The sequence below is a fragment of the Diaphorina citri genome, unplaced genomic scaffold (genome assembly GCF_000475195.1).
Source record: "Diaphorina citri unplaced genomic scaffold, Diaci psyllid genome assembly version 1.1 scaffold341, whole genome shotgun sequence".
In the NCBI taxonomy this organism is placed as follows: Eukaryota; Metazoa; Arthropoda; class Insecta; order Hemiptera; family Psyllidae; genus Diaphorina; species Diaphorina citri.
The window spans coordinates 27,618-47,054 of record NW_007377776.1 but is presented as its reverse complement, the minus strand read 5'-3'; the positions used below and the strand labels follow the sequence as shown (position 1 = coordinate 47,054).

The following is a 19,437-nucleotide window of genomic DNA, read 5'->3' as shown; positions in this document are numbered from 1 at the left end:
TTGAAGGAATTGAGCTTCAGCATTTTCAGCAGACACGAAAAACTGGGAATGCAGACTTGGCCTTAATTTTCTGATCTCACCACTTTTATAGGACGACATTTTCGGATAGGAACTTGGCCTTTTTTTTCACATTTGTGTTTTTGTGGGGGATCTAATTTACAAGTATTTTCCTCTTTTTTCTCTTCTTTTTCTACTCGCATTTCTTTCATGTCAAGAACTTGAGTCAAATAAAGAACGTAGGAAGAACTAGATACCTACCTGGTAAATAAATACATACTACCTTCCCTAGGAAGAAGGAGAAACATAAGAAGAATAGAAAAGGAGAAGGAGAAAAAAGAGGGGAGAAGACGAAGAAGATAACAAAGAGGAGAAGAAGAATAAAGAGTAAAAAAGAAGGACGAGAAAGCGAAAGAAAAAGAAGAAGAAGATGAGAAGACATGGTAGAGTTTTAATTTGAGTTGAAAAGGAGATCTCCTGGGTAGGTACTTTATATTTTAAAATCGAAATTAATAGAGAGAAAGAGCGAAAAGGGTTTTCCTTCTCGTCTTTACTCTCCATTTACGCTGAGAAAATGATGGTCCCTCTGTTTTACTTTTTTTCTTAGGGAAAAAACAGTTCTCTCACTCTCTCTCCCTCCCTTCCTTTTCTTTCTCTCTCTCTCTCTCTCTCTTTCTTTCTTTCTCTTTCTCTCGTCCTGATCCTCTCTCTCTCTTCCTCTCTGTCCCTCTCCCTGTTTATTTTTTTCTCTCTCTCTCTCTCTCATATTTCGAATAGAGTAGAATTATATGCATGTAGAATGGAATAGAATTATGCACCTGTCTCCTGTTTATGCTGAACATTATTCATGCAAATTTCCCTGAGACAATAACATGTGTAGCTGCTGCTCCTTCCCCAGAGGGGGAAAGAGGGAGGAAAAAGAGACAGTGGAAGGGAAGAAACGGGAAAAATATAGGGTGGGTGATAAGATCGGAAATAAGAGGGGGGGGGGAGAGTGGTGAGAGGGAAGAGTAAAAAGAGGAAAGGACGAGGGACGAAGCGAGAAGGAAAGAAAGAGTGACAGAAAAGAATACGATATAGCTAGGCGAGAATGAGAGAGACTAGTAAACAAAAAGCGCGCTAGAATAACAGTTTTAATAAGAAGGGATTCAATAAAGAAGGTGGGGAAAAGAGGGGCTGATGTGCTAGACAATCAACCAATAGGAAGCCTTAAATAAATCTCAAACCGTAAAACTATACCTTCTCAAAAGATCCCAAAGAAGTAACAGTTCAAGGTCCTTTCCCTTCAACAATTTTGTTATTAAAGGTCCTTTCCCTTCAATAATTATTAAAGGTCCTTTCAATTCAATAGTTGGAGCTCTTTTCCCTTCAACTTGCAAGGAAAATCTAGACCCTTAACAAATGGAGTGTGCCTGAAGGCATGTGATGTGTTCCAATCCACTCGACGGCAATTCCAATAGAACAGTCGCGCTTACTTGGGTGATATTTTTTATTATTATTATTTTCTGAAAAAATATAAAGAAATAAAGTCACAAACACACACACGCATTTTTCTCCTAATTTTTATGTATTTCGAATATTTATTTTTAGAACGTAGACTTATTTTATTTAGGGGAAAAAATTGTTGTTGGTGGTGTTTTTTTTTTTACCTCCAATTTGTGAGGAGAGTGAGCACATTGAAAGATACAAATAGAAAGACACTTTTTGTCTTTTTTTTTTTTTTTTTTTTTTTTTTACCTCCAATTTGTGAGGAGAGTGAGCACATTGAAAGATACAAATTGAAAGACACTTTTTGTCTTATTTTACGATATTGACTGTTGTACTCGTACGCAATGAAGAGGATAAGGAAAGTAAAAAGAAGATAGCCTAGTTGGCCTGGAGGGTTGCGTGTCTACCTTGTGAACGCTGCTAGGCCGCGGGTTCGATTCCCACCTGGAACGGGTTTTCTCCTAAAGAGATGAGCTTCGTTCTCGGAACGGTTGGCTTTCTTCTATCCTGTCTTCCATCTTTCTTCCCTTTCAGGTCGATGTATTCTCAACAGTTACTACAGTGCCCTCTATCAAACCTCTCTGTCTGTCTGTCTGTCTGTCTGTAAACAAAATATCTCGAGAACGGTAACAGCTAGAGACTTGAAATTTGGTATGTAGCTGTCAAATGTAACAAGGATGCGACAGAAAACGTTTAGTTGAGATAGGTGCTGCGCTTGGCGGTATTTTGACAGCTTTTGGACGGATTTCGACCGTTTTTTGACGGTTTTCAGCTATACCGACTAAACGGTTAGAGATATGGTAAAAGTTAGGGTAAAATAATACTCAAATAGGCATCATTCAATAGGATAAGGAAAGTCGTGTGATGTTCACACCAGATTTTTTTTATTATTATTATTTTACGATATTGGCTGTTGTACTCGTACGCAATGAAGAGGAAAAGGAAAGTAAAAACGAGCTAGTCTAGTTGGCCTGGAGGGTTGCGTGTCTACCTTGTGAACGCTGCTAGGCCGCCGGTTCGATTCCCACCTGGAACGGGTTTTCTCCTGAAGAGATGGCCTTCGTTCTCGGAACGGTTGGCTTTCTTCTATCCTGTCTTCCATCTCTCTTCCCTTTCAGGTCGATGTATTCTCAACAGTTACTACAGTGCCCTCTATGATAGAGAGCACTGTAGTAGGTTTGATAGAGGCTCTATCAAACCTCTTAAAAAAAGCTAATATAACCCATTTATTAGGGGAAATGAAAAAAATGGTCCTTTTACTACATGTTAATATACTAATACCAAGAGGGAATAAGAAAGAGAAAAGGGTAGAGGAGGAAGAGAGACAGAAACAGAGAAGAGAGAGAAACTGACTGAGTAGGGAGAGAAAGAGAGAGAGGGAGGGAGGGAGAGAGAGAAAGAGAAATAGAAAAGAGAGAGGAAGGGACTGAGTAGGGAGAGAGAGAGAGAGAGAGAGAGAGAGAGAGAGAGAGAGAGAAGATAGAGAAAGAGAAAGATAGGCGTAAAATATCCGCAAAAGAATTATAGATTCAATTTTATTTGTGCGCCATATTTATGACTTTTTTATGCCTTAACCCTTTGATTTTGCCCTGAGAAAATAATAAATAAGTAGAAGAGGAGAAAACGAAAAATAGATAGAGGAAGATAATCACAGAAAGAAGGACCCAGAATAAGAAAATGAACGAGAGAAAGTCGTGCGACAGAAATAATATGGGAGTTTTGGCGTCTCCACCAATGTTGTTTCGCCGTTTTATGACTTTTTTATGCCTTAACCCTTTGATTTTGCCCTGAGAAAATAATAAATAAGTAGAAGAGGAGAAAACGAAAAATAGATAGAGAAAGATAATCACAGAAAGAAGGACCCAGAATAAGAAAATGAACTAGAGAAAGTCGTGCGATAGAAATAATATGGGAGTTTTGGCGTCTCCACCAATGTTGTTCCGCCGTTTTTATTTCGTAGCAATGAAACAACTGGTACATTAGACGCATGTGGTGTCTGTCGTAGCATGCCCATCCCGTAGTATGCCTCTCATCAGAGACAATATCCCGTTGAAATACATATTTGCAATCAAAAAACGATTGCAAATGTTACCTTTTCCCTTTGTTTCATGTTTCGACTGCCGCGGTTTCAGTCCTATTCGAGAAAAATAAACAAAATATAATTATTCTATTGTTTATTCTGTTAGATTTCTAACCACTGAAACTCTGGAATTCTGTTAGATTTCTAACCACTGAAACTCATAATTTATTATGTATGCTTGTAGTTTGTATGCAACTTTGTAGAATTTAGATTGTAAGCAGCAAACCTTTCAGAAATAGGTACTGGGTTAATCTCTTATTACTACAAGCTTCCTTGTAGCTTGTAGTAATACGAGTAAATTTTCACCCTGTAATCTGGCTGGGGGCCTTTAAATAGGGAGTATACCAGCCTGAATTCCCCTTGCTAAAGAAATAGCAAAGGTTGAGTGCGAAGGACATCCACTCGTAAAATTTGTAGCCAAAACCAAATGTCAGCCCAAAGCAATCACCCTAGGTAGGGCTGATTGAGAGGCTGACGAACAACGCCGACTCCGTCTGTACACGGGAAAAGGCGAAGAAGAAGATAGATTAATCAGACACCCTGTATAGAATGTAAAGACTAATGGTACATCCTGTATACACGGGTAATAGTTTCACTCAGAAAATGAAAGGTAGAAAGGCAAATAAGAGTAGCTCTCCCAGAATGTAATGCAAAACCTTGCAAATACACGTAAAAGAGCATGCAGAACTCTACAGAGCATACTCGATGTCAGGGGTTCCCAAACCTTAACCCTTTCACCCCGACTTATTTTAGGAAGAATCTTTCAATTTTCCCTGGAGATCAGGCATTATTATTTGGGCTATAAATGAGGACTCTATAAAGTTTCATGTCCTCCTAGGACTTATGAACAAAAATCGATCTGGAGACAAAACCAGACGAGTTAGCCAAGTGAATTTCACTGACGTCTTAGATCACAAAAGAAACATTTGAGAAACACTGAGAACGGAATTTTTCGATAGATCTGGAATGATATATCCCATTTTAAAAATCATGTTTCTGTTGGACGTATTGTCCCTTTAGGAGTGAAAGGGTTAAAGTATTGCGTACCACCTGACACCTCAAGGTTCTTTTGGCCTACCATCAAACATCAATTCTGTGTGTGTTTGGGGAGTTCAATAAAGAAATAAAAATTTCGCCTGCGGCGCTATAAAAATTTTTTGTTAAACGTAGTACCATGTCACAATTTTTTGGCGCATTGATTGTAGATTTTTCTCTGCCAACTAGGGTTGCCAGATTTGTTTTTCGTATTTCCGAGACAAAACATAATAATGGGTTTTTGAAATGTCTTCGCCTACCACCAGAAATGCTTCCGCGTACCACAGATTGGGAACCTCTGGTCTCTGTCTATAATATTATAGGGTAGGTAGTAAGGTACTACAGAGGCAGTCCTTGGAGATTTCTAAAACCCTCCTGAAAAAACAGAGTCCTTTTTTTATTCCTTCTTTTGTTTGGGTTTTCCACTTTTTTCCTTCTTTCCTCTTTCCCTCTCCCCTTTTCTTTCTCTCTATCTACACTTCTCTTTCTCTCTCTCTCTCTCTCTCCCTTCCTTCCTTTTTTTTTCTCTCTATCTATCTCTCTCCCTCCCTCTCTTCCTCCCTTCCCCTCTCTCTTCTTTCTTTTTCTTTTTTCCTTCTTTCTTCTTATCCCAGTAGTACTCGTATACGGAAAAGTACACAGGAAAGGAAAGCACCTAGGTACCTTACCTATTGTTTTTCTTTTTTTTTTTTTTTTTTCTTCTTTCAGGGTTTTTGTTTATAATAACAGAGAGTTAATGTCTCAGTGGGCGCCACCTGACGGGAAAATAGAGAATCAGGGTTTTTGTTTATAATAACAGAGAGTTAATGTCTCAGTGGGCGCCACCTGACGGGAAAATAGAGAATCAGGGTTTTTGTTTATAATAACAGAGAGTTAATGTCTCAGTGGGCGCCACCTGACGGGAAAATAGAGAATCAGGGTTTGTCTTTTTGTTTATAATAACAGAGAGTTAATGTCTCAGTGGGCGCCACCTGACGGGAAAATAGAGAATCAGGGTTTGTCTTTTTGTTTATAATAACAGAGAGTTACCTACCTCAGTGGGCGCCACCTGACGGGAAAATAGAGAATCAGGGTTTGTCTTTTTGTTTATAATAACAGAGAGTTACCTACCTCAGTGGGCGCCACCTGACGGGAAAATAGAGAATCAGGGTTTGTCTTTTTGTTTATAATAACAGAGAGTTACCTACCTCAGTGGGCGCCACCTGACGGGAAAATAGAGAATCAGAGTTTGTCTTTTTGTTTACAATAACAGAGAGTTACCAACCTCAGTGGTGCAGTTGTTAACGCGTTGGACTTTGGATCTGGAGGTTGGTGGTTCGAGTCCGAGTCAAGTCATAAAATTTATCTAGGTGTAATAATCGGGGAAAGATATTTGTGACAAGCTTTTCAGTATGCTTAACACAATTAAAAATTCCATCCTTCCTTATTTCCTTCATAATAATGCTCATTTTGGTTCTGGTTCAGAGCAAGGAACTTAGTCAGTTGTACCTAAAACCTAATTATTTAAATGATAAAAAAAAGTAGCCTCCGTGGCCGAATGAATATCACACTAGGTTTGCACTCCGGAGGTCCCGGGTTCGATTCCCGGCGGGGTCGAAGTTTTTTTCGGTTCTATGATTGGAGTTCGGGGTTCACTCAGACTCGTGAGGACAATTGAGTAGCTACTTCAATCGAGTAGCGACCAGTGGCGACATTAGGTACCAGTATAAAATGATGACCCGAGTAAATGAGAATTATTAAATAAAGGAGGCACGTAGTCATGCTGTGATACCCACAAAAGTTGTGGAGAAGCTCTCTGCTTTACCACAAAGAATGGAACAGTTGCGCTTACTTGGGTGATGTTTCAAAGTCATAGAGCAGGAAAAATGAGGACCAACGGAATTTTTCTTTTTCTTCTACGACTTCTAGATACCGAGATAAATCTATTTAAAAAATACCGGTAAATCGTGAACTTTAACGTCACGACATACGCTCTCGTAGGCGATGACGTCATAATTCATGACTTCCGCTTCGTTTGTTTGTGCGCAAGCGTTTCTGCGCATTTGGACGTGAAATCTGACGTCACAACTCTTTGAACTTTTTCATTAGAAGGGCAATTAAAAATTGAATTTTCGACCTTTTAAATTTACTTTTTCGGAATTTTGACCTCATATTTGGATTTTTCACAACTTTTTACGTAGGAATCGACCTTTTATTAATAATATTTTCCCAATTGCAACTCCTCCATTAAAGGTCCTTTCAATTCAATAGTTGGGAAATCTGACGTCACAACTCTTTGAACTTTTTCATTAGAAGGGCAATTAAAAATTGAATTTTCGACCTTTTAAATTTACTTTTTCGGAATTTTGACCTCATATTTGGATTTTTCACAACTTTTTACGTAGGAATCGACCTTTTATTAATAAAATTTTCCCAATTGCAACTCCTCCATTAAAGGTCCTTTCGATTCAATAGTTGGAGGTCTTTTCCCTTCAACTTGCAAGGAAAATCTAGACCTTTAACAAATGGAATAGAATATACCTTGTTTATCCTGCCAGAATGAGACTGAAAAGTCCCTTTTCCTGCCAGAATGAGACTTTTCAGTCTCCTGTGTGCCTTTTCAGCCTCCCTTTTCAGCCAGGAGTGTCCCTGAAGGCATGTGATGTGTTCCAATTTCCAATCCACTCGACCTTTTTACATAAAGCTAAATCAAAATTTTGAAGGTGTACCTTCAAAATCAAGCCCCCCCAAAAATTTAGGCAAGAACCGCCTATGGGGAAAAGAGACAGTGGAAGGGAAGAAACGGGAAAAATATAGGGTGTGTGATAAGATCGGAAATAAGAGGGGGGGAGAGTGGTGAGAGGGAAGCGTAAAAAGAGAAAAGGACGAGGGACGAAGCGAGAAGGAAAGAAAGAGTGACAGAGAGAAAAGAATACGATATAGCTAGGAGAGAATGAGAGAGTCTTGTAAACAAAAAGCGCGTTAGAATAACAGTTTTAATAAGAAGGGATTCAATAAAGAAGGTGGGGAAAAGAGGGGCTGATGTGCTAGACAATCAACCAATAGGAAGCCTTAAATAAATCTCAAACCTTAAAACTATACCTTCTCAAAAGATCCGAAAGAAGTAACAGTTCAAGGTCCTTTCCCTTCAACAATTAAAGGTCCTTTCAATTCAATAGTTGGAGGCCTTTTCCCTTCAACAATTATTAAAGGTCCTTTCCCTTCAACAATTATTAAAGGTCCTTTCCCTTCAACAATTATTAAAGGTCCTTTGGATTCAATAGTTGATAAAGGTCCTTTCAATTCAATAGTTGGAGGCCTTTTCCCTTCAACAATTATTAAAGGTCCTTTCCCTTCAACAATTATTAAAGGTCCTTTGGATTCAATAGTTGAAGGTCTTTTCCCTTCAACTTGCAAGGAAAATCTAGACCCTTAACAAATGGAATAGAATATACCTTGTTTATCCTGCCAGAATGAGACTGAAAAGTCCCTTTTCCTGCCAGAATGAGACTTTTCAGTCTCCTGTGTGCCTTTTCAGCCTCCCTTTTCAGCCAGGAGTGTGCCTGAAGGCATGTGATGTGTTCCAATCCACTCGACCGCAATTCCAATCTACCTTGTTTATCCTGCCAGAATGAGACTGAAAAGTCCCTTTTCCTGCCAGAATGAGACTTTTCAGTCTCCTGTGTGCCTTTTCAGCCAGGAGTGTCCCTGAAGGCATGTGATGTGTTCCAATTTCCAATCCACTCGACTGCAATTCCAATTATGTTGTTTATATTGACAGGTATGAGCTCATGTTTGGTTTGACACAATCGGAGAGCTATCATCAACTCGACGGGATTTCCCTTCTGTTCGGGATGAAATTCGAACAGACCGAAACCCTCCTTCGGGATTTCGTCTACTCCAAATACGAGGTAGGTACCCCTAGTAGCCACTAGAACAGGACAAAATGGGAAGTAGTATTCGTTTGTTTGTACTCATTTGTTTCGTGTTCAATATAACATTGCTTGCTGAAACCGAACTTACCCTTGTGCTCCTAGATAATTGACTTGAACCTGAAGCATAAAAATCTGGTGTGAACATCACACGACTTTCTTTATCCTATTGAATTATACCGAAACCGCCCAAGTGGTCAAAATACCGCCAATCGCAGCACCTATTTTTCGTGTTGCATCCTTGTCACATTTGTAGACTGCATACCAAATTTCAAGTCTCTATAGTTCTTACTGTTCTCGAGATATTTTGTTTACAGTCAGACACATGGACCAATGGCTGAAACTTTGAATTAGGCTCTAGGCCCTAGGGACCTCAAAACTTGTTTTGGTACTAAAAACTGACCATCGAAAATTGCACCCGATTACATTACTTTCCTTCCTATGGGAGGAGAAGGTAAAAAGTAAAAATCCTCCTATCCTGCTCCTCCTCCTCCTCCTCTTCCTCTTCCTCTCCCTCTTCCTCCTCCTCCTCCTTCTTCTTCTTCTTCTTCTTCTTCTTCTTCTTCTTCCTCTCCTTCTTCTTTTTTTTATAGAAAAAAAACTCAGAGTTAATATGTCAGTGAAATATGTGTCGGGTTTATTTTATGTACAGTTCTTTTCTCCCTCGCCTTACAGAGATGTGAACTTTTTTTAGCGAACAAGATAGGGGTGTCTAGTTATTTGTTATTTATGAGATAATGTTTTTATGATTCCCTCCGTCTTAGTGACCTAATAAAAATGATTTTATTATCTGCTGTAGATACGAATACCATTATGCAATGTGGGTGCTAATGTTCGAACTAGAGTTGTAGTTGTAACTATAGATATGACAATAGTTGTAGTTGAAACTACAGTTTGTGTAATATTGTAAGTTGTAACTACAATTTACTTGGGAAAAATCGGGTCATCGCGTCGCAAATTATAATTAGAAGTTTATTTTTTCGTTCAGGAAAATTTAAATTGTGTTATCGCCGAGGGTGTTTGTTCTTCTTTGCGTTTGGAGACGGACAATGGCCTGTTTCCATATGTAAGTCACTTGGTCTAATTTCTGAATTTGAGTACATACTCAAAACTGAGGTCAATCAATCAATCATGAAGCTTTTAGCTTTCGCCTCACAATGTTTGACTGCGGTTCAGGACGAGCCTATGCGTTTGGAAAAAAAAAACTTTGTTGATAAATTACTATTTTATACACGATTTTACTACAGAGTACAGAGGTTTGATAGAGGGAACTGTCACTGCTGAGGACTTGCTGAGTTGTACCTATGTATACTCAGGAACAAAATATTTACTCGATAAACCTTAGGATGGGTCACCAACCTTCAACTCTCTTTTTAGCCCCTATTATTATACATATTTCTGGACATGGTCTTCACTTGACTGGAGTGGATTACGGACTGTCCTTTTTTCAGAACTTGTTGTGGATATCACAGCATTACTAAGAGCCTCCTTTACTATTTCTGACATATCTATAATTTTTCTTTTTACTCTGATAATGTCGCCACTGGTAGCTACTCGATTAAAGTAGCCACTCAATTGTCCTCACGAGGCTGAGTGCACCCTGAACTTCAAGCACAGAATCTTACATTAATTAGACTTACTTTATCATGGACACTCGTTGTTATCTTGAAAGGCCAGAAGAGGTTAGGTAGTAGAACAGCCGCGGTAGACAGTAATAGTAACACAGAAAAAAGACGGAAGAACACGCGAAAACCAAAGGTTTAAGCACAGAGCCGTAAAAACTTTGACCCCGCTGGGAATCGAACCCGGGACCTCATATAAGAAACACTTTCCTAAAAGGAACTATCGCCTTCTGTTTCAGACAGACCAAAGCGTGTCTGGTGAAGAGATGCCTTACTTCCTAGGAGTGCCACTCGATGGAGATTTGAGCTACTATAAGAGCAAGTACACCACACGGGAAAAGCTGCTCAGTGAAGTTATCCTAACCTGGGTGTCCAACTTTGCCAGATCGGGGTGAGTTTTTGTTGATCTCCGATTAGGGCAGCCACGTACGCTCAGATTTACAGGCAATTCTGCCTCATTGGGTCCCATTAAACGGAGGTCTGAGCCACTGTAAGAGCAAGTACACCACATGGGAAAAGCTGCTCAGTGAAGTTATCCTAACCTGGGTGTCCAACTTTGCTAGAACGGGGTGAGTTTTTGCTGGTCTCCGATTAGGGCAGCCACTCGCGCTCAGATTTACAGGCTATTTTGTCTTATTGGGTCCCATTAGAATCATTAGACGGAGATCTGAGCCATTATAAGAGCAAGTACACCACACTGGACTCCGCTCAGCACTCGGAATTTTCGTAAGAAGAGACAACAATTTCATTCATAGGGCTAATAGGGCATTGATTCATAGGGCATCAATGGGACTTTAATCCCACTCGCACAAAATGAAGAATTTATTGTTATTCCTGTGTTCATTCTGCTCTATGATAGTAGACGAAAATTCTCACCATCTCACCTGCGGAGGTATAATTTATTTGTTTTGTCCATTAGAGGTTAGAGGGGTGGGGTGGAGAAGTAAGGCGATTGAATGACCTTCTTAAAAAATTAGCTTGCAAACAAACTGAGCTTCTTTTACAAAAATCCCCCTAGCCTCCTATAAGAAACACTTTCCTAAAAGAAACTATCGCCTTCTGTTTCAGACAGACCAAAGCGTGTCTGGTGAAGAGGTGCCTTACTTCCTCGGAGTGCCACTCGATGGAGATCTGAGCTACTATAAGAGCAAGTACACCACACGAGAAAAGCTGCACAGTGAAGTTATTCTGACCTGGGTGTCCAACTTTGCCAGATCGGGGTGAGTTTTTGCTACTTACTTTACTTTCCGTGTCCGCTTTGACCAATGACCGTGTCAGATACTCCTTTTCCAATATTCTGCTACTTGGATCGCCGAGTTTTTGATCTCCGATTAGGGCAGCCACTCACGCTCAGTTTCACTGGTAATTTTGCCTTATTGGGTACTTATTGGAGATCTAAGCCATTATAAGAGCAAGTACACCCCTCGAGAAAAGCTGCACAGTGAAGTTATCCTAACCTGGGTGTCCAACTTTGCTAGATCGGGGTGAGTTTTTGCTGGTCTTCGATTAGGGCATCCACTCGCGCTCAGTTTTATAGGCTATTTTGTCTTATTGGGTCCCATTAGAATCATTAGACGGAGATCTGAGCCATTATAAGAGCAGGTACACCACGCGAGAGAAGCTTCACAGTGAAGTTATTTTGACCTGGGTGTCTAACTTTGTTAGATCGGGGTGAGTTTTTGCTGATCTCCGATTAGGGAAGCCACTCTTACGATTAGATCGGACAATAAATCGCATAAGTATTGCTCGGATGTACCAGACTTTAGAGAGCCTGTCAGTAGGAAAAAACTAATACAATACCCGCCACTCACCCTCGGACCGTCTGACACCGATTGTGCTAGCCACACACCGCGGTCTCACAGACCTATGTAGGTCTGTGTATGGTGGAAAAAGCAGAATCTCACATTAATTAGACTTACTTTATCATGGACACTCGTTGCTATGTTGAAAGCCCAGAAGAGGTTAGGTAGTAGAACAGCCGTGGTAGACAATAATAGTAACACAGAAAAAAGACGGAAGAACACGCGAAAACCAAAGGTTCAAGCACAGAGCCGAAAAAACTTTGACCCCGCTGGGAATTGAACCCGGGACCTCCTATAAGAAACACTTTCCTAAAAGAAACTATCGCCTTCTGTTTCAGACAGACCAAAGCGTGTCTGGTGAAGAGGTGCCTTACTTCCTAGGAGTGCCACTCGATGGAGATCTGAGCTACTATAAGAGCAAGTACACCACACGGGAAAAGCTGCACAGTGAAGTTATCCTGACCTGGGTGTCCAACTTTGCTAGATCGGGGTGAGTTTTTGCTACTTACTTTACTTACTTTCCGTGTCCGCTTTGACCAATGACCGTGTCAGATACTCCTCTTCCAATATTCTGCTACTTGGATCGCCGAGTTTTTGCTGATCTCCGATTAGGGCAGTAACTCACGCTCAGTTTTACTGGTAATTTTGCCTTATTGGGTACTTATTGGAGATCTAAGCCATTATAAGAGCAAGTACACCACACGGGAAAAACTGCACAGTGAAGTTATCCTAACCTGGGTGTCCAACTTTGCTAGAACGGGGTGAGTTTTTGCTGGTCTCCGATTAGGGCGGTCACTCACGCTCAGATTTACAGGCAATTTTGCCTCATTGGGTCCCATTAAACGGAGGTCTGAGCCACTATAAGAGGAAGTACACCACACGGGAAAAGCTGCTCAGTGAAGTTATCCTAACCTGGGTGTCCAACTTTTCTAGAACGGGGTGAGTTTTTGCTGGTCTTCGATTAGGATTAGGGCATCCACTCGCGCTCAGTTTTATAGGCTTTTTGGTCTTATTGGGTCCCATTAGAATCATTAGACGGAGATCTGAGCCATTATAAGAGCAAGTACACCACGCGAGAGAAGCTTCACAGTGAAGTTATTCTGACCTGGGTTTCCAACTGTGCTAGATCGGGGTGAGTTTTTGCTGATCTCCGATTAGGGAAGCCACTCTTACGATTAGATCGGACAATAAATCGCATAAGTATTGCCTGGATGTACCAGACTTTAGAGAGCCTGTCAGTAGGAAAAAACTAATACAATACCCGCCACTCACCCTCGGACCGTTTGACACCGATTATGCCAGCCACACACCGCGGTCTCACAGACCTATGTAGGTCTGTGAGACCGACCTATGTAGGTCTCACAGACCTATGTAGGTCTGTGAGACGGTCTGTGTATGGTGGAAAAAATGGTGGAAAAAACTTGAGACCGCTATTGCCCAGGACCCTATTCCAGAAAACTTAGTATTCTTGTATTACAGGCAAAAAACTTATTATTCTTGTATGACAGGAGTTTTGCTTCATCGAAAGCACCAATTCAGACTGTTCGTTCCATAGAAAAAAAAATATCAGCATAAAATAATTAATTAAAAAACTGGCTCTTCTCTAACTAGTTTTTTTTCGTTCTTTTTTTTTATTTCGCAGGAATCCTAACATGGGTATGCGAGATAGTTTCCAGTTCCTATCATACTCGGATTGGGCCCCCTATCTGCATCTGCATTGGCCTCCCTTTGATCCCAATAATCAGACCTATCTGCAAATGAGTAAGTTTATTATTTTTTTATTTTTTATTATTATTATTATTATTATTATTATTATTATTATTATTATTATTTATTTTTTTTTTTTAATTAGGGGATCCCAATATGGATATTTCCACCTATTTCCCGATATTGAAAATTTGAACCGACTGGAGTTACCTACTTTAATAATTACTTTATTAATAGAAAGTAAAAACGAATATAAAGTAATTCAGAAGAAACGAATAGAAAGTAATTTAGTAGAATCAAACTTTTACCACCGGAATCTCGGGACTCATTTCATTTTTTCTGCTCCCCTCTACATTCTCTTTCATCAATTCCCTACTTCTCCCTCTCTCTCTGGTCCGTATAAAATGTATGTTAGGTATGTATCGAAATAATTCACTGGTCACGAAAAAAAGAACCCACACATGGTTTTTTTACCTTCTTTTATCTCTTTCTTTGTACTTTTTTTATCTCTTGTAATTTGTTCTTTCTATTCCTTAATTCCCTTCCTGAAACTTTTTGAACTTCTACCTCTCCTTGATTTTCTTGTTCTCCTCCTCCTCCTCTTTCTTCATCTTCTTCTCCTTATTCTTTTCTTTCATCTTCTCCTCCTCCTCCTCCTCCTCCTCATCTTTTTTCATTTTCTTCCTCCTCCTCTTCCCTCTTCTACTTTTACCTTTTCCTCTTCTCCTCCTTCTCCTTTTTTCCCCTCTTTCGTTTCCTCCTCATTCTCATTTATCTTTTCCCTTTTCACATCTTCACTTGGCCGATATTACTTCCTGAATCCATATTCATCAGGATATCTGGATTTCTTTTTCCTTAGATCTTTTTTTCCTTATCTTTTCCCTTTTCACATCTTCACTTGGCCGATATTACTTCCTGAATCCATATTCATCAGGATATCTGGATTTCTTTTTCCTTAGTTCTTTTTTTCCTTATTTTTCCCAATTTTTCTCTCTTCTAGTTCTTCTTCTTTTTTCTTTTCATCTGCTTTTTCTTCTCCTCTGCCTCGATTTTCAATGCCAATATATTCCGCTTTGGAAATCTGTCTCCTTTTGAGCTTTATCTTGCTTTGCTTCCTCTCGTCCTTCCGTCCTTTCTTTACCCTTCCCTTCCACACTTCTATCTTTTCGGTTTTTAGATTTGGAAATCTGTCTCCTTTTGAGCTTTATCTTGCTTTGCTTCCTCTCGTCCTTCCGTCCTTTCTTTACCCTTCCCTTCCACACTTCTTCTATCTTTTCGGTTTTTAGCGGGTGTCTCAAAGTCCTTTGGGATCCCTTGTAAGTTGTAAAGATGTGTCCACACAGTCAACGGCTGTCGATCGATGTCGTCTGAAACCGTCCACACTGCCTCGACAACTTAGATTCACCTCGTCGATCGCCGGCCGTTGACTATGTGTGGACAGGTAGTGCAATAGTCTTAAACTAAAATGGACGCGGCATTGTGTGCCCAGAAGAGACCGCCTTAATATAATAATAATGTGTGGAAACCGTCCAAACTGCCTCGACAACTTAGATTCACCTCGTCGATCGACGGCCGTTGACTATGTGTGGACAGGTAGTGCAATAGTCTTAAACTAAAATGGACGCGGCATTGTGTGCCCGGAAGAGACCGCCTTAATATAATAATAATGTGTGGACACTGGACAGGTGGACACACCTTTAAGCTTTGTCCTCTCAGAGTCACCGGCCGTCGGTCTACCAGGTGAAGAGGTAAATATATGTTGTCGAGGAAGTGTGGACGGTTCTGTCGACATCGAGTGACGGCTGGTCGACTATGTGTAGACACAGGTTTAGAGCATGGAAAAATACCGTGTGAAAATTTCACGAGCTCAAATGTTTTAAGTGATAGGGAAGGTCTTCAGAGACACACTGTAATAGTTTTATCACTTCTATCCCACCCTTCTTCTGCCTTCCTTTATCTTCCCTTCTCCTTTTCCCTTCTGTTTCTTTATATCCTCCCTTCTATCTACTATCTATTACCTTCTTCTCCTCCTCTATCTTCTCTTCTGTATATTCCGATTTCCAAATCTTGAATTCCTTTATCTTCCCTTCTCCTCTTCTATCTCTTCCTTCTCCTCCTCCCTTCTATCTATTCCCTTTTCCAAATCTTGTCTTTCTTGTTTTCTCCTTTACTCCCTAGGGATGCCTTTGATTGACATTGTAAAGATAGAGGTGGCTGGGTTTCCCTCAGGAACTGATAAGTCCATCGAAAGTGAGATACTGAAATTCTGTAGGTAGAAGCTAAAACAAACCGTTAACTTGTTTAGAAATTTAGATTGTTAGCTATTAACACGTTAAACAGCTCCCATGGCGTAGTGGTCACTGCACTCGCCTTGCACGCGGGAGACCCGGGTTCGATTCCCGGCGGGGTCAAGAACATTGTGTATCATCCAAATGATTGATTCCGTAGACTGGATGTTGCGGGGCCCACTCAGCCTCGTGAGGAAAATGAGTAGCTATGACATATAAATGCGCATAGCGACCGGTACCAGCATGGTAGGTAAACATTGGATGTTAGGATTATTGAGATATGGGAAAAATTCTACAATGCTGCAGTGAGCACCAAAGTTGTGATATAATAACACAAAGAAACTGCATTTACATTTATTAACATATTAACACGTTGACAATTTTTTCACCCTCTAGAAGACCCTTTTTTTTGTGAACCCAAGTCTCCCTATTAACCAGGCAGGCTATGACATATAAATGCGCATAGCGACCGGTGCCAGCATGGTAGGTAAACATTGGATTTTAGGATTATTGAGATTTTGAGAAAATCCTACAATGCTGCAGTGAGCACCAAAGTTGTGACATAATAACACAAAGAAACTGCATTTACATTTACATTTTTACATTTAAGACAGGACCGTACTTAGGAGGTCCTTATATGTTGTAACATACAAAAATATTGTCCTCTGATTTGGAGCCACCCCCTCACTGAAATACTACGGGCGTAACGGGCCTGATTTTAGACAACTATCGGTTGTCCATCGTAAGAAGTGCGGCGTCTCAGGTAATAGAAAGTAATCACGCTATATGGGTAATAGAAAGTAATCACGCTATATGGGTAATAGAAAGTAATCACGCTATATGGGTAATAGAAAGTAATCACGCTATATGGGTAATAGAGTCAATGCCAATATATTCCGCTTTGGAAATCTGTCTCCTTTTGAGCTTTATCTTGCTTTGCTTCCTCTCGTCCTTCCGTCCTTTCTTTATCCTACCACCCTTCTACTTCTTCCACCTTTTCGGTTTTTAGAGGGTAGCTCAAAAGTCCTTTCGGGCCCCTTGTAAGTTGTAAAGATGTGTCCACACAGTCAACGGCTGTCGATCGATGTCGTCTGAAACCGTCCAGCTGTTTGAGCTCATGAATGGAAGTAGTCGACATGGACCGTTTTTTGTTAAAGTTGCTCGGCAATGTTCGGCTTTTCTCGTCGATAAATTCATCGTCTGGATAATCGAAACTCTTATTTTTCCTCAACACCAGAGGTATTTCAGACTCGTCTTTACTTATTTCGTTGAGGGATTTACTTGATTTTGTGATCTCAATGGGGATTTGTCTGAGCACACTTGCAGTACGGGTAGCCGGAGTAGCGTCCACAGCTACCGACACTTTGAAACCGTCCAAACTGCCTCGACAACTTAGATTCACCTCGTCGATCGACGGCCGTTGACTATGTGTGGACAGGTAGTGCAATAGTCTTGAACTAAAATGGACGCGGCATCGTGTGCCCGGAAGAGACCGCCTTAATATAATAATAATGTGTGGACACTGGACACGTGGACACACCTTTAAGCTTTGTCCTTACAGAGTCAACGGCCGTTGGTCTACCAGGTGAAGAGGTAAATATATGTTGTCGAGGCAGTGTACGATTTCAATCGATGGGGTCCACTATGTTGTCGAGGCAGTGTGGACGGTTTTAGTCAACATCGAGCGACGACTGGTCGACTGTGTGTAGACACAGGTTTAGAGCATGGAAAAATACCGTGTGAAAATTTCACGAGCTCAAATGTTTTAAGTGATGGGGAAGGTCTTCAGAGACACACTGTAATAGTTTTATCACTTCTATCCCACCCTTCTTCTGCCTTTCTTTATCTTCCCTTCTCCTCTTCTATCTCTTGCCTTCTCTTCCTTTATCACGTCCCTTCTCCCTCCCCTTCTAGTCCTTCCTTTATCTCCTCCCTTTTCTCTTTCTTTATCCCTCCTCCTTTCTTCTATCTCTTCCCTTTTCCAAATCTTGTCTTTCTTGTTTTCTCCTCCTTTACTCCCCAGGGATGCTTTTGATTGACATTGTAAAGATAGAGGTGTCTGGGTTTCCCTCAGGAACTGATAAGTCCATCGAAAGTGAGATACTGAAATTCCATAGGTAGAAACTAAAACAAACCGTTAACTTGTTTAGAAATTTAGATTAACACGTTACTCAACTTAATGGTCGGTTTCATCAATATTTTTTCAGCCTCTAGAAGACCTTTTTTTTGTGAACGCAAGTCTCCCTGTTTGATGTCGTTGATTGACATTGTAAAGATAGAGGTGTCTGGGTTTCCCTCAGGAACTGATAAGTCCATCGAAAGTGAGATACTGAAATTCGATAGGTAGAAACTAAAACAAACCGTTAACCTGTTTAGAAATTTAGATTGTTAGCTATTAACACGTTGCTCTACTTACTGGTCGGTTTCACCAATATTTTTTCAGCCTCTAGAAGACCTTTTTTTGTGAACGCAAGTCTCCCTGTTTACCAGGCAGGCGTCTTGACCACTACAGATATTAGGTCGTTATTTCTATGCTAGAGATAGCAACTTTACACCTTAACAATTTTTTCACCCTCTAGAAGACCTTTTTTTTTGTGAACCCAAGTCTCCCTGTTTACCAGGCAGGCGTCTTGGACCACTACACCACCGAAGCAGATATTAGGTCGTTATTTCTATGCTAGAGATAGCAACTTTAATAAATTCTCATCTATTAATAATCCAATAAAGATTAATCTAATCTAATCTAATAAAGATTAATAAAAGATGGGAGGGAGAGGGGTCCAATAATTTCTTTCTGCATCTATATTTCCTTTCCCATTTTCTGCTTTTTCTCCAGCCCTTTTGCTTCATAAAGTTCATATTCGTCTGCCTTATTTCCTTTTTGCCTCGATACATTTTTCCTCCTCCTCCTCCTCCTCCTCCTCCTCCTCCTCCTCCTCCTCCTCCTCCTCCTCCTCCTCCTCCTCCTCCTCCTCCTCCTCCTCCTCCTCCTCCTCCTCCTCCTCCTCCTCCTCCTCCTCCTCCTCCTCCTCCTCCTCCTCCTCCTCCTCCTCCTCCTCCTCCTCCTCCTCCTCCTCCTCCTCCTCCTCCTCCTCCTCCTCCTCCTCCTCCTCCTCCTCCTCCTCCTCCTCCTCCTCCTCCTCCTCCTCCTCCTCCTCCTCCTTCTTCTTCTTCTTCCTCTTCTTCCTCTTCCTCCTCCTCCTCCTTCTTCCTCCTCTCCTTCTTCTTTTTTTTTTTATAGAAAAAAACTCAGAGTTAATATGTCAGTGAAATATGTGTCGGGTTTATTTTATGTACAGTTTTTTTCTCCCTCGCCTTACAGAGATGTGAACTTTTTTTAGCGAACAAGATAGGGGTGTCTAGTTATTTGTTATTTATGAGATAATGTTTTTATGATTCCCTCCGTCTTAGTGACCTAATAAAAATGATTTTATTATCTGCACTAGATACGAATACCATTATGCAATGTGGGTGCTAATGTTCGAACTAGAGTTGTAGTTGTAACTA

At 40.6% G+C, this 19,437-nt stretch overlaps 1 protein-coding gene across 1 annotated transcript in view; it reads left to right on the top strand.

Annotated features, from left to right (window-relative positions):
• LOC113466834 overlaps positions 1–19,437 on the top strand; it is a 61,529-nt gene that overhangs the window by 32,750 nt on the left and 9,342 nt on the right. Inside the window, exons 5-11 of the mRNA XM_026822549.1 lie at positions 8,361–8,490; positions 10,373–10,524; positions 10,556–10,679; positions 11,202–11,353; positions 11,736–11,793; positions 12,274–12,425; positions 13,578–13,696. Coding sequence (XP_026678350.1) covers positions 8,361–8,490; positions 10,373–10,524; positions 10,556–10,679; positions 11,202–11,353; positions 11,736–11,793; positions 12,274–12,425; positions 13,578–13,696 — 887 coding nt within the window. The remainder of the gene's footprint in view (positions 1–8,360; positions 8,491–10,372; positions 10,525–10,555; positions 10,680–11,201; positions 11,354–11,735; positions 11,794–12,273; positions 12,426–13,577; positions 13,697–19,437) is intronic.